We start from the raw sequence: 15,077 nt of genomic DNA, 5'->3' as shown, positions 1-15,077 counted from the left end.
GCACCTTCCTCGCCCGCCCCCATGCTGGACCGTGCAGGTGATAGGGGAGGTGGCAGGTCTCCACCTTAACCAGAGTGCAGTGGTAGATGAGGCGTGCCGTGAGGACGGTGGATGAGGGAGCACCAAGCCTAGGCATGGGGTGCCCGGCTTGGCTGCCAAGGTGCTGATGGCATTCATGGGGTTTGGGGGGGCGCGAGCTCTCAGAGAGTGGGCCTGCGGCTGCGCCGGGCCTCTGCTAGGACCAAGGCACATGTGCTGCATCCATCGCATGGTGCGGTGGAGAGTGCCGGGACCCAGGACTCTCCTCCCTGCAGCCCCAGCAGCTTAACCCCTGGGTGGAACAGCACCCAGGGTGTGTTTACACTGACTCTCGCTCCTTCCCCTTCCCCAGAGAGAACACTCACTTTCACATCTGCCTTCAGATGCAATGGCGTGGCCAGGGTGTGCGGCCTTAAAAGACCTTAATGTTTATTCCACATGAGCTTCCACGGCTTAAAAAAACAGGAAAGTGCTTGCAAGAGGGGGGTCACAGCCGAGGTTGCTATGGCTCTGTCCATCCCTCTGTCCTTTTCCTTTCTCATGCCCATCTTAGGTCCCAAGAGCCACGAGGAGGACCACCTGCCTTGCCAAACAGGCCATGCAGCTCAGGGGCTTTCTGAGAGCCTTCAGAGGCTCCCGGCCTAGAAACTGTTTTTAGGGGTCTGATAGGCCTGCAGTATCAAAGCAGGAGTCCCTTCCCTGAGCTTTGGGCTGGCCTGTGCTTAAGGACTGAATGCACCTGTGGGTTCTCAGCTGTTCCTTAAAGGTCACCGCAGTTCATCTGTGGGATCCCTAGGCAGATGGGGCAGGAGTCCTCGCTGCTATTTTGCAGGTCTGGACCCTGTGACATGCCCAGCTGGGCAGCCACAGAGCTGGGACTTTGGCTCAGGTTTCTCATTCCTGGTCCAGTGTCTGTCCGCTCTGAGTGAGGTCACAGTGCAGGGTCTGAGGACAGCAATGTGGCCATTCCTGTCCCAGAATGGCTTTTGTCCGGGTGTGAGAAGGCTACTAGATTTCAGAATTCCAGGCTTTCCTGTCTCAGACTCTCCTTAGCTGTACTACTGTTGGCTCTGCCTGGGTGACCGTTCTCTGGGGTGAAGACCCCCCAGTCACAAGGAGCCAGACATCTTCATGTCATACCCAGAACGCCCTGTTCCTCCCCAGGCCCTGTACAACTTTGCTCTGGACAGCTTAAAATGGAATCAGCCAGCTCACTGCTTGTTGGCTGTGTGAGTCCTGCCCACTCTGCAGTTGTGAGCAGCAAGTGATCAGCTTCCTGTCCTCCCTCCTAGCCAGGAACCAGAAGTGGGAAGTGGCGGCATCAGAAATTGGCTCTGATTTAATATGTATTGTGAGATCTAGAACACGGCTGGATGGTTGTAACAACACACATTTTCATAGTACAAAGCGGACACTGTGTGCTCAGCTCTGTGCCAGGTACTGGGGAAGCTGGGAAGGCAATGACGTGGACGGAGGCAGGGCCTTGTCCTGCAGGTGGACATGCACACAGGACAAGATGAATGATGGCTTTACCATCTGTAGGCAGAACTGGCCACAAACTGTTTCCACAGTATCTGAATTTTAAAATGCTTGATATGAGTTTATTTTCATTATTAAACTCATAAGCCATGTGGCAAAAAGAAACATACTGTAATTAAGTGCTAGCTGCCTAATGTCTGGACCATTCAGAGAGGGGTGAGGGTGGTCACACTAGGACTTCTCAGAGGAGGAGGATGGGAGCCACTGGGTTAAGATGGTGGGCTTTTGGAATCCTTTCTTCAAATGACAGTTTAGATTCATTCAGTATATAAAACAGATATGCCGGGGCCTGGGCTGGTTAAAGGGGCTAAGGAGCCGGGCTTACCTTTCATATCCCCCAGCCCCCAATGCCAGCAGCCTCCCCATGGCCCACACAGGAAGCTCAGCATTCTGATGAGGCTGTGGCCCTTACGTGGGCCCCAAAGTAACACCCGCCAGCCAGGGTGGCCCACCAGGGCTCTTCCAGCCTTCATGCTGTTGTTTGGAGAAATGGGCCACCCATCGTGGGAGCCCTGGGCTCCGACTGGCCTGTGTATGGCGGGGGGGGCGGGGTTGGTGGTCTTAGAAGAGCCACAGAATTGCCCCTTCTAAGGGAGCAGAGCTTTTTTGCTGTTTCTTGTTGTGGGGGGGTTGGGAGGAGGGTTGAGAGAGACTTCAGCAGTGAGGTAGAGGCAGGCCAGCACGTGTGCAGATGACCACATCCTGATGGAGGGTGACATCTGGTTAGGAGTTGGCTGGATGTTGGGGGGGAAGGGCAAGTTCCAACAGGGTGACAACATGAAGCAGGGCATGGCTGAGCCCAGGGACCTGTCCTACAGTTCAGGGAACTGCTAATACCCGTGTGAGCAGCACACGGGTCCCCAAGGTCATGCAGAGGGGTGGCAGGAGTGGAAGGTGGTGCACACAGGCATTTGGACTGATGTCATGGACAGTGGGGGTAGGCTTTTTGGCTGAGAAGACCCCTCTGGCAGTGCTGAACTTCGAGACCAAGGAAACCTCCGCAGGAGCTGATGTGGAACCTCCCAGGACCGGGGAGTGAAGGCTCTGACCAGAGGGTAGCTGTTGGCACACTCGCCCAGCCCTCAAAGGATGTGATTGGGTTGAGAAATTCCACTCTGGGTCGCTCATGCTAATGGAATGTCAGCAGCCGCGAGGATAACAGCCTGCATTGGTAGAAGTCACTGTAACACCAGCTCGGTTTTCGGCCACTTCTGTTCCAGGCACAGCGTTGGTCAGGTCTGCCATGGCCCCATCCTGGCTCTCGGGGGTGCAGGCAACAGGAATGGGGAGAGGCGCCCTAGCAGAGAGGGGCGTGCTGAAGAGGAAGCCTGTCTAGGGAGATTGGGTGTTAGGAAAATGCTGCAGGGCCGGTCTACCCAGAAGCTGTCTTGGAACCAGCCCAGCCCAACCCAAATAGCCCTGCCCAGGGGACTCTGCTGCCTGAGGGGAGGGGAGCCTTGGAATGGACTGAGCCTGGATGTGCCCCCCTTCCTCAGAGGCTTTGATTCCTCACCAGCACCTGCTGTTCCAGCCACTGGTCCCCCCGCCATGCTTCTCTTTCCCCCACTCCTAACTATGTCCCATCCCACCCTCCTTTGCATCAAACACCAGCCCCAACAAGACCCCTTCTCTCTTCTTTTCTGGCACTGACTCTGATCCAAAAATACAGCACTTGATTTTCTGAGTAATTTGTCATTTTTAGCACTAATTGTTACCTTGAACACAAGAATTGTGTCTTCCACTTCATAGTCCCTAAAGCAGAGGCTCCTAGTACTTGTGGAGCGTTGGCCCACTGGAGAATCTGGGAAAGGAGAGCAGGGGCGGCAGAACCAGTTCTCCCCAGCAGCTGCCCGCCCAAGGTGCTGAGACCACGTTCCTGCTCAGGCCTGTGCATGCCACGCTACAGACACTGGTTCCTGCTCTCGGGACCTCGTAGGCCAGCGGGGCATCCTAGGAGTCTGGGAAGGCTTGCTGAGGGGGGTCTAAAGTCTGTCATGGGAGATGGATGCAAATGGAGAGGAGAGGCCATGTGAGGCTGGGGTGGGGGTACCCTGTGTGCAGGAGCAGAAAAGGCACGTGGCATGCTTGAGGAAAAGTGAAGAAAAAAAATAATACTTGCCCAACCCCCTTCTCTGAGAAGTGGACTGGGGCGAATTTTACCCTCTTCGTTCTCTACCGGACAAGTCACAATTTAAGAAAAACAAGGTGTGAGGAGAAAAGAACAGCGAGGCCATCAACGTTTTTCATGAGCCTGGAGGCCCAGGTCTCATGCAAGACAGAGGAGGCAGGGTCCGAAGTGAGGGAGAAGACCAGAGGGGAAGCTCCCAGGTGGACTCCCCGCCTCCCTGTCTGGGGCCCGCCCCCTGCTGCAGCCATACGTCACAGTGATGTTCCCTGTCTAGATGCAGGACTCAGCTTCCATGAGGGCCTATGTGCCAATCTTAGAAGAACTGGCAGAACCACCCTGCATCGGTCAAGTTCAGAGCCTGACGGTTATGTGGATTTGCCCAACAGCGATGCCGGGAGTAAAAGTGCGTCACAGCTCACCACCCAGTGAAAAGCGGGAGGCATAGCCTTGTTTGGGCCTCAGTGGCTCAGCCAGTCTGCCCAGGCCACTGGTGTGCATCCCTGTGGCTGGCAGTACTGGTGGTAAAAAAAAAAAAAAAGTACAATACTTCCATACCCACTGGTAAACAGCCACTGCCTTAAACCACCTAAGTGTCCCCACACCTCCCCAGTAACTAAAGGTCCAACCCCAGACATAGCAGAGTATCCAGACCCTGCCCCAGTCCTGGTGAGCCAGCCTTCCAGTGATCTCTGCTGTGTCCTGGGCAGAGGGAGGCAGCCATCGGCCCCTCCTGTGGCCCTGCTTCCTGGTGGAACCAGACCTTTTCCTCTCTTCCCAGCCTCTCTTAGGGCCACATCCCCACACTATTCTTACATCAGAGGACTTCTGGTTTTTAGGTTGAAAGAGATTCTGAGGTTGCTCTCTGCACAGTAACTGTGTTCCTAAATGGTGACTGAATAGGACTTCATGTACCTTTAATCCAAATGAATATATGAGGGGAGCTGGCAATTTTAGGAAACTCAATGAAGAATCCTTTGATAAAGTTAAACATGGATGTCCTCCTATATCCAGGGTCAGGAAACAAATTTGCAGTTCAGTTGAGGAGGTGCTAATTGAGCACCTATTGTATGTGGGCAAGTTGGAAAGCAGAACTCTGATCTTCAATGACCATTTTACCAGTTCCTTGCTTAGCAGCCTCTTTCCTTGATTCAGAGTTGTTTTCTGGCCCTGTCTCTTATACAAGGCTCCATCTCAGGCCTGTGGGGTATGTCAGCATAACGAGGACGTGCAAACAAAGCAAGGCTAGTAACCACACTTGACAGTGCTTCAGAAGGTGGGGCAAGATAGGATATGATCGCGGACAAGTGGCTAAGCGCCATGGACGATGAGAAATACAGAAAAGTGCTTCGTGCTTTGGCACAGAGTATGGAGAAACTGATGCACAGAGACAGCAGGTGATCCCGGGGTACGGCCCAGGCCACCACACTCGTGGGCACTCTGCCATCTGTAGGTTGGAAGGTAGGTAGATGGGGGCTGTTCTGATGGGGCTGAGCCCCTTGGAATCACAGCCTGAGAGGAGAGCCGGGGGGAAAGGGAGCCCCCTCACAGGTGTGCTGACTACTCTTCTCCCTCCTCCCAGCCTGATGTTCACCAAGGTGAAGCTGGAGCAGGTACTGAAAGGCCCAGAGGAAGCCCTCGTGACCTGCAGACAAATGCTGAGGCTGTGGCAGACCCTGTACAACTTCTCTCAGCTGGGGTGAGTAGCTGTCATTGTCCCTTGGGTTTGCCAGAAGGTTGACGGGAGGTGGTTGCCTGGCAACCACCCACTGCTGAGTGGCCACATGCCTGGTGGGCAGGGGGCGATGAGGATGTTTGAATGAGAGTGTAGGACTTACTGCTGCTGGGGCCTTTTACATCCCTGGTCTAATTTTAACTTTGTGGCAATCCTCCGTGAAGAACATAAAGAATCTGTTTAGGAGACTTAAGTTCAGAAGAATAAGAAGGAAGAAAAATCATTCGTGAGCATCTGAGCCAGGAGCTGGGCTTGCTGCTCTATCTTCCACATCAGCTGCTTTTATCTTAGATATCATCAGATTTTATTCTCACCAGTAGGGAAACTAGGACTCAGGGGCCTTGAATAATTTGCCAGAGCCACTTGCTCGGTAAATGGTAATGCTGGGGCTTGAACCTAGGTCTCCTGAATCCCAATCCATGCAACCTGTTACTTCTTTCCTGGTCCCATTTGGAAGCTAAAAGAAGAGAAGGAAGCAGAGTTCCTGAAGGGCCCCCCTACTCCTCCCAACTTACCCACTGTCTCGATGAATCCTCGCTTCCGCTATAGTCCCCAGCCTGGGCTCCAAGTTTTTCCTGGGCCAGAGCACGGCCATGTCCAGGCCGAATCTGTAGAAAGTCTTTGCTCAAACCCACTGAGATGCTAGGGTTCAGCCTGGGAGCCCAAAGAGGAAAAGAGGCCTCATGCAGGGCGGTACACTGCCTCTTCCTGGTCTGGACCCCACCTCCTCGCCTTCTCTGGGTCTGCGGGCAGTGTCATCTCCCTCAGACCTCAGGGGAACCTGACTGTGGTGGATGCGCTTCTATTTTCACAGGGACTCTGAGCACTCAGAAGGCTTTCACAGTCTCCAGAGGCATGTCTCTAATGGTGACGTTTACAGAGGAGGCCCCAGAGTAATCCAGTGGAGTAACACCCTTGGGCAGGGCAGGGTGTCACTTTCTTTGCAGACTTTTGGGCCTGGAAAATTCCAGAGTAGATCAGGACCAGCCGTTGGAAGCTGCCAGAAGAAGGCTCTGGGGCAGAGGACTTTTCAGAGAGGAAATGGGGAACCACCTGGGGGGCTGGGTGATGTGAGGGCGAGGGCCAGACTCTGGTGCGAGGGGGATCTGTGTTCAGATGCACTTCTCCAACCTATCAGCTGTGGCTGCATGGGCAGGTGCGTAACCTAGTTGCCCTTGTGGAGAGAGGCTGGCAGGGACTGCCTATTTGTGGGATGGCTGGTTGCTTGCTCATCCAGGTGGTCTTGTCTCTGGGCAGATAGGGCCCAGCCTATGCTTCATGCTAGGCAGCAGAGCTGTGGGCTGTGGGGACAGTGCCTAGGGGTCTTTTCAAATCACCACCCACACACTCATCTCTGATCCGAGGGCCTGGTGGAGCTCCTCCCCAAGGTACTTCTCCTGGGGAACCTTCAGGGTGGAGCAGGGCTCAGCCAGGCCAGCGACCCTGGAGGCAAATTGTTGGGACCAGAGGCCTGCATCCAATACCCTCCTGGCTTTCCCGAGAATAGAGAGCATTCTTTATCAACCTGGAGCCACAGAGCAGAAACTGGAGCTTATAAAATCTAGTTTGGGGCAGCTCAGGATCAAGGCCAGAATCCACAGCCTGAGGGACTAGCCTACCCTACCCCGCCTCCTGCTGTTCACTGCCCCTCAGGCCCTTCTCAGGTGCCCCTCCTCCTGGCACCTCTAGTCACCCTGCCTCTGATGCTTCCTCTTAGCCCTCTACATCTGGATTTTTGCTGACTGCTCAACTTCGACTCTCTTCTTCCCACCTGGCTGTCAGGTTCTTTAGGGCAGGAACAATGCTGTATATTGGCTTAGAACTAGTGGCAAAAGACCCCAAGATGGGCTGTCTCTGGAGCCCCAGGAGAGGCCGTGTCAGGGGCTGGGCGGGCAGATGAGACAAGAAGCTGCATCTGTTGAAATGTACCATGCCACCACGTGCTGGGCACCTGCCCGTGTTGTCTCACGTGCTCCTCACAGTAACCTCACAAGATGGACATTTCTCATGGTCGTTTCAAAATGAGACAACTAAGACCCAGAAAGGTGGCTTTGCCGAGGGTCACACAGATAAGAAGTGGTTGCCCTGTGGTTTTAACCCAGTATCTCTGGCTCTTGGCATGACACTCAGGTGCCTCCCAGGAATGGGAAGAGGGTAGGAGAGGACAGGAACTAGCCCTGACCCACTGCAGTTTTTGTAGGCGGTGTCCTTTAATGTCCACAAAGATGGCTGTGGTGGCCACAGGCCTACCTTCAGGCCACTGTGAGCCTGAGTTAGGATAATATTCTTTATGGGATCATCATCTTCACACCCTTCTGAAGGGAAGAAGCTTCTGGCCCCCGGCTAGGCCTGCTTTCTGTCCTGCCCTGTCACCTTGGTCCTCCTTGAAGCTGCCCCAGTCAGCAGGTTCAAGGGCCACGGCGTCCCTGGCAGTGGGTAGGGGTAGCTGTGGGCTGTGTGCACCCTTGGGAGGGCACAACAGACTGTGCGGCCTTTCTGACCTGGCCTCCCCTCAACCCCCCACTCTGAGACAGAGGAACTTCCCTCGCAGTGTGGGAGCTTCAGGGACGTCAAAAATTGGGGAGGCTGGGGAATGGGGTCACCACGCTTGTTCATCTGCCATACCAGGGTTCCCCTTTGGCTCTTCTGGGGCCACCTGGCAGCCAGGGTAGGGTGCCTGAGGCAGAGTGGCATCTGAGCCTTCCCTCCCTGGGGGTGGACCGGGAGGGAGCACTTCTGGTGGCCTGCAAAGACCAGGCTTTCCTAGGAAGCCAGTTTACTGTGCCTTTTCTTTGCCTGGCCCTCGGCTTGACATTGGTGAAGGCAACAAAAGGTAGAAAAGACCTTCCCATGGCCAAGGGGAGCTTCTTAGTTTCTCATTCTCAGCATCTGTGGTGTGGGGTCCATGCTGGTGGAAGCAGGAAAGGAAGGCCACCATGAGGGGCAAGGGAGCCAGAGGAGGCTTTCTAGACAGATGAGGGGTACTCAGGCTGAGTTCTGAAGGATGGGGGGTTTGGATTGGACTGGGAAGAACAGCGAGAACATTTTGGTAGCTGCAGCATGAACAAGTGTGTAGCCTGGGCACGAAATGTGGCAATGTTAGAGAATGGCAAGGAGGCTGATGGCCCCACAGGCACTCAGCAGGCAGCATGTGTATGTGTGTGAGTGATGGGGAGTAGCAAGCATCATATCAGTTTAGCCTCTGGAGTGAGCCAGATTCCAGCATCCCAAGCCTGAGCCCTGACCTGTCCTATCATTCTGGTTGTCTTCATCCTTCCCAGTGGTCTTGGCTTCGGCTCTGTTCTTGGGCCTGAACTCTCAGCCCCAGAGCCTGCCTGGCAGGAGGCTACCTCGTCCTCCCTGCCAGCCCTTCACTTCACCAGGGCCTCGCCTTCTCTTGCCTTCCAGAGGCCTGGAAAAGGATGGCAGCCTCGGTGAGGGCCTTACACTGAAGAAGCAGAGTGGCATTCACCTGACTTTGCCCGATGCCCATGACGCAGACTCCGGTAAGAACGTGTCCTACAGACAACTGTCCACATGGCTCCACTGGTCACTATCCCAGCCTGAGCACACTCAGGGAGAGTGTCATCTGCCCAGCCTGGCCAAATCCACCCCACTCCTTGCCCTCGCTGCTCTGAGGTCTGTGCTGAGGCGCTAAGGAGCTGCCTTGAGGCATCTTTCAGAGCCCATGTTGGCTCTGGTGGCTACAGGCCCTGGGGCTAGGGTAGGCAAGGGAGGGGCCCTATCTCCCAAATAGGGATGAAGAGGGTAGGGACTAGGTAGAAAGATATGTGTGGAGCACAGAAACCATTTCCCCTTAGGCTAAGACTCAAGGCCAAAGTCTGCCATTATAATGTCCCTAGTAGATTGAAGGAATGAGCTGAGTTTATATTTACAGCTCTAAGCCCAAGCTAACTTTTATCTGAGGACCTGATTAAAGTAGAATCCCTTCTTCAAAGTCATAAGAATTAGTCACAAGAATGAAAGTGCGAAGGAGTTGTACTTAGTGGCATTGCTCATTTTTTCCACTTCTGTGGACATGAACCAAGTTGCGCCAGTGCCTTCACTGGTGTTGATTTCCGGTGCCAAGCCCAGCACCTGACTTGAGAGGTGCACCTGAGGAGTGCAGCCTGCATGTGGAGCTGCTGACTCCAGGAGGAAATGGTGAAGGCGGGCACAGAGCCCTTGCGATTGAAGAGGGAAGAACCATGAACAAAGTAGAAGGACTCCATATGCACTTGCCTTACAAGCTGAAGTCATCTGTGGTTTGCCCTGAGGTCTCCTAAGTTTATTGGAGCCTTTATTGCCTCTGAGATAGTGAGAAAAAAGTGCTCACATTTCACCTGCATGTGAATTGTAAATGTCAGCAGCTCATATATCCTGAAAAGGGATCCACGTCACCCACAACTGCCACAGGGAGAGGTTCTCCTAAGGTCACAGGGTCTGATCTAAGCTGCCACCATGGATCCTACACAGCATAACCTCAAATGGGACATTTCTGTATAAAAAAACAATAACATGCACTTGTGAAAACAGAAAGCAAAAATAGCAAAAGGAAGAAAAATCACCCATAATTTTACCACCCAGACCTTAATAAATGGCCTTTCAGACTTTTTTCCATGCCCATATTTTTTTTTATAAAAATATGATCATACCCTTTTTCAACCCGCTTTTTTCACCTAACTGCAACATCTTTCCACATCGTTATTTGAACGGCTGCATAGTTTTGTATGATCATAAAACTTGTTTTTAATCAGTCCCTATTGTCAGACATTCGGGTCACTTCTGTTTCTGGTGTTACAGACAGTGGGAGAATGAGCATCTTTGCTGACGTTTGTGATTGTCTTCCTTCATTTTAGACTCCTAGAAGTGGGCTCGCTGCCTGATTGCCCCTTTGAAAGCTCCTTTCCCCACCCGTGGGTGAGGGTACGAGGTGGGCCCGTCCCTAATGGCTCTGTGAGCTGCTTGGCGGCCACCTTGTGCCGTCTCGGTATGCCCTCTCTCTCCCCATAAGGCTGCACAGTTGCTTCTCCTGGGGCCTGGAGTGTGTGACACTCTGACTCTGCTGCTCAGCCCTCTCGTGTCTTGATCTGTAGGCTCTCGGCGGGCATCGTCCATCGCCGCCTCCCGGCTGGAGGAGGCCATGTCAGAGCTGACCATGCCCAGCTCGGTCCTGAAGCAGGGCCCCATGCAGCTGTGGACCACACTGGAACAGATCTGGCTCCAGGCTGGTGAGTGACACCAACCCACCTGCCAGCAGGCCACCAGGCTCTTAGAGCTGTGTCCTGTCCTGGAAAAGGGAGTGTGGGCGGGTGGGGACTGCTGACAAAGCTTACATGGGCTTCACTTCTCATGGAAAGGCCTGGCACTCAGCAATATGGAGCTGCAGTCCCAGCAATTTCTTCTTTGCTTGACCCGGGAAAAGTCAATCTGTCTGGCCATGGGTTTCCTCTCTGCCAAATGGGGAGGGTGCCTGCCTGCATACCCGGAGAAGCTCTCTATCAGCAAATACATGTGTGAAAGGATTTGAGGAAAGGCCACAAAGATGGATGGTCTTAGTCTCCAAAATAGGCCCCATCCCTCCTTCTTGCCTCTTCTTGAGTAGAGCTAGTTAATACTCCAACCCCGAGAGCTCACAGACTTGCTAGAGAAGAGGCAGCCCCCAGGAGAAGGGAGATCTGGCGGTAGAGTGCATTGAGGGCGGAGGGCTGCTAACACTGGGGTTGCCATTTAGGGGATAGTCCCTCTCGAAAGCTAATTGGTACTGTTGCCGCTGTGGAGTTCGAGGGTCAGTTGGTGTTGGAGAGGCAGCTTCATAGTCACATAGAGCTGGGTTCTGGTGCCAGCTCATTCCTGCCTGTCCTGATCTAAAGTGAGCTAATGTGTTTATGGCAGTTAGTGTAGTGTGAGGCGCATAATAGGTGCTCAGTGAGTGGTGCTTGGCTTCTGTTCCATCCACCATAGTCATAGAGGCAGCGAGGCACCATCAACGTGTGTGTCTTTGATTCTTGGCTAAGGAATGCCAAGGAGTAACACACTGCAGTGACTGGAAGTTGAATCTGATGGTGGTGTGAGAGGTGGATGAAAGTGAAAAGAGTGAGTCAAGGCCAGAGATGTGCCTGAATGAGATAAAATGGCAGCGGCAGCAGAATAAAGAGGAAGGTGATAGAATAAGAGGAATCCTAAAAATGCACCGGGCCAACATGCCTCCTTGATTGAGATCTGCCCAAGTGAAGCTCTGATTATCCTCATATCTGCCCCCTCTCCACCAAGGGGTAGTACCGATAGTCCCCAAGGGGGAGATGGGAAAAAGAACGAAAGTAGATAACCAGTTTCTGGCATATGCAGATTTTGCAAGTCAGAGTTAGAATGTGCTTTAATGAGAATCTAAGGTTTCCCGCAGCACTCACATATGGACACATTAGTATGCAGCACGCCCCCACTATCCCCGCCACAGGTCTGAATCCGAGGGGAAAAAAATTGGACCAGGATTCACAGAAAGGCTAGACAGGGAAGCATTTTAATAATGCAAATATTGCCCTAGTTACTATATCAGGGTCCCTCAGGATGCTGAGGATGTGTGGGGGCTGTGCTCTGTGGTCAGCTTGTTGCATCTTAAGTAGGAAGAGGAGGAATGTTGAAAAATCCAGAGGAATAATAGAAAAAGCCTCCTCTTAGCAAAAGATTCCCCTGTCTTCTTCTGAGATATGGATCCGTATGGGCTCGGAGGGGTCCGGCTGGGGCTTCACCAAATTCAAGGAATGTATCAGTAACATAGTGACCCAGTTTTGGAGGTGTACGTTGCCCACTCTGGAGTTCTCAGGGCTTTTTATTTTAATGTTGTGACTTGTTTACGACCAACAGCAAATGAAACTTTTTTTGCATCTTACAAGCCTGCATGCATTTCTCAGATATGTTACTTTACACTAGGGCTGCTGATATGTTCTGGTACCTCCGAGGAAGGTTAAAGGTCTTCCTAAAGCCTGTCATTAGATTTGAGAATATTGATATAAACACATGCCCATCAATTATTGGCACATTAGTCTTCTCTGAGTATTACCTAAGATAATCAGTCTACAGAGAACTCTGAGAACAAAATCTGAGTGCTCTGAACATGGTGCCGCGTCAGGGTTAGGCATTAGCAGTGTGGCATTAGGTGTCAGGTTTGGGTGTGTGCGACCAGTCCAAAATAGCAGTGGCTTCTACAGTGACTTCATTTTCTCATAACAGTTCAGAGATGGCAGGCTTGACTGGTCCAGGGACCCAGGCGTCTTCCATTTTATTGGCTCTGCTGTCCACAGGTATCACTCTCATCTTGTGATCCAGCGTGGCTCTCCACCACATTCACATTCTAAGGAATAACTAGGAAGAGTAGGACATGGAGACACCCTCTCCCTGTAAGGACATGTCCTGGAACTCGCACACATCACTCCCCCTCGCAGTCCATTGGCCACACACCTAGCTGCAAAGGGCTGTGGGAAATATCATTATTCTGGGTGTCCATATGCCCCATTAAAAATCAGGGCATCTGTCATTATAGAGGAAAGGGGGAATAAACTGGTGAACAGCTGCCACAGCCGGAAAGGGACATGAGAACGTGTCCTAGGTCTTTCATTCTGAGCGTGGGAGCCTTCTGGAGCAATTGGCACCCCATGAGCCCTCTCCCCTCCCCTGGCCATCATCACTGGCAAGCATGTGCCGAGCGCCTATTGAATGAAGGGCCAGGAGCAGATCGCCAGGGCGATACCTTCTCCCAAACTACCACCCTTCCCCACACCTGACCCAGGCTTGAGTATCGTCACCAGCACTACCACCCACTCACCTAATGATTCTACCAGCTGCAGCAGTTTTGCAGGAAGGGAAAAATATCCCCCTTTATCATTTTGGAATGAGCTAATTCCCCTGGTTTTGTTCAAGATAAACTGCATCCCAGTCTGTTTTGGCAGAAAGTTCTATCGTTAACCCACTTTTAGGTTGGGAAATATGTCCTTCCTCTCCCAACTCTCATCCTCCTCCCCTCCCCTGTTCAAGTCTCCTTCCCATTCCAGTCTGATGTGAGAAGCCTCACAGAGGATTTATGAGTTTCAGGAATGTTGCCTCTTTGTCAGCAGGTCTGTGTGAGAATGGGAGAGGCACCAGGCCCCATAGATGATCCAGGATCCTGAGTGCCTAGAGAGGCTTTCCAGGAGAGCAAGATGGCCCACCTTCCTCTCTCACCGCAGCTCACGTCTGTGGGAACAAACAGTGAACAGCGTGCTAGAGAGAGGCAGATGGATGGAGGGAGAGGTCCCTGCCCTGGAGGTCCAGGGGCTCACAGGCGGCCTGGGCTTTCCCTGGGTCGGAGGAAGTTGGCCTGCATCTCAGCTCCCACACGACAGATTCACACTGCCTGGGCGCTGGTGCCTAGCTCTTTGGGTGGCCCTACAGGTGGAAGCTGCTCCAGTTGTCAGTGATGCAGACTGGGGGTTGGAGTGGGGCAGCCAGGGTTGTGTCTAAAGATCATATTTGTTATGAGACTATAATGAAGGAGGAAACCATGTCTTACTCTTGGTCCCGCACGCCTGTCTACGTCTCATTTGTCTCATTCCTCCCCATTCCTTTTCTTACCTTCCTACATTCTCGTTTCCCAGCTTCCCCCCTCCCTCTTGCCTTCTGTGCCTTCTTTCCATGTCCTGTCTTCCCTTGCTCCAGCTTTTTCTTCTTCCTGCCTCTCTGCCTGTCGTTTCCTCCTCCCAGGGTCCCGAGTTAGTAGGGAGAGTGCTCCTGAGACAGGAAGTCGGGAGCCCAGGCCCACACAGCCTTGACTCCCTTGCGGCTAAAGCAAATTATGCCACTCTCTGGGTCCCAGCGGTGGAGGGTCTCAGGCCAACCCGAAAATCCCTTTAGACCCTGGGATTCTGTTATCCTCCTGGGCCTTCTCCCTTCTGTCCCCCACCCCCACACCCCAGTCTTCTCTCTCGTTTCTCCCTTGTCCTCCCCTCACCCCTCCTTCTCCCTCATTTTGGGCATCCATATGCCCTGAGGGTCTGCTCCATGGGGAGGATGCTTATTTTCTTCATGGGGCAGTTTTGGTAACTCTCTGGGGCTCAAGGCTGGCAAAGTAGGCTCTTTTTAGGTAGGGCCCAACCTTAACTTCTCTCCTGGGGGGCTTCTGCTCATTTAGCTGGGTGGCCCCCCCCTCCTTTCTGAGGTCTCTCCAGAGTCTCTAAGAAGCACGTCTCTCCCTAAAAGGCCTTAGGCGTAGCCCTGGGCCCTCCCTCACCCAGATCTTCACCTCAGGACCAGCCTGAGAGCAAGGCTCTCCCAGCAAAGAGGGGGTGCAAATAGCCCAAAAAGAGCGAATCTATTCCCCAACTTTGAGTGTGGGGCCTCGGCCTTGACAGGAATGGCAGGAAGACTGGGATCAGCTCTGGGTACACGGTTAGAGCAGGATGCCTCAGAAAAAATAATAAAAGGGACTGTCGCAAAGCTCCAGGGAACAGATGTTTTCCATTTGGAGTCCGCCGAGAGAAAGCGCGGCGGGGAGGGGGTGGCGGGCGAGTAGGGAGAGATGGAGGGAAGAGGAAGAAAAGCCAAGACAGGCAAGAGAGGAGGTCAGGAGTCTGCAGGGAGGAAGACAAGAGAAGTGGGGAAATCAGA

The 15,077-nt window shown here is 53.0% G+C and overlaps 1 protein-coding gene across 3 annotated transcripts in view; it reads left to right on the top strand.

Moving 5' to 3' along the window:
* TTC7A (tetratricopeptide repeat domain 7A) overlaps positions 1-15,077 on the top strand; it is a 111,666-nt gene that overhangs the window by 80,534 nt on the left and 16,055 nt on the right. For 2 of the 3 annotated variants that reach the window (XM_006909621.3, XM_025045221.1), the window contains exons 16-18: positions 5,286-5,402; positions 8,847-8,944; positions 10,535-10,669. In XM_006909621.3, the coding sequence (XP_006909683.1) occupies positions 5,286-5,402; positions 8,847-8,944; positions 10,535-10,669 (350 nt within the window). Of the gene's footprint in view, positions 1-5,285; positions 5,403-6,252; positions 6,340-8,846; positions 8,945-10,534; positions 10,670-15,077 lie in introns of all 3 variants that reach the window. The other variant, XM_025045222.1, reaches the window with a different exon arrangement.

This window comes from Pteropus alecto, unplaced genomic scaffold (genome assembly GCF_000325575.1).
Source record: "Pteropus alecto unplaced genomic scaffold, ASM32557v1 scaffold131, whole genome shotgun sequence".
In the NCBI taxonomy this organism is placed as follows: domain Eukaryota; kingdom Metazoa; phylum Chordata; class Mammalia; order Chiroptera; family Pteropodidae; genus Pteropus; species Pteropus alecto.
The sequence above is the reverse complement of the archived record's forward strand: the minus strand, read 5'-3'. Positions and strand labels throughout refer to the sequence as shown.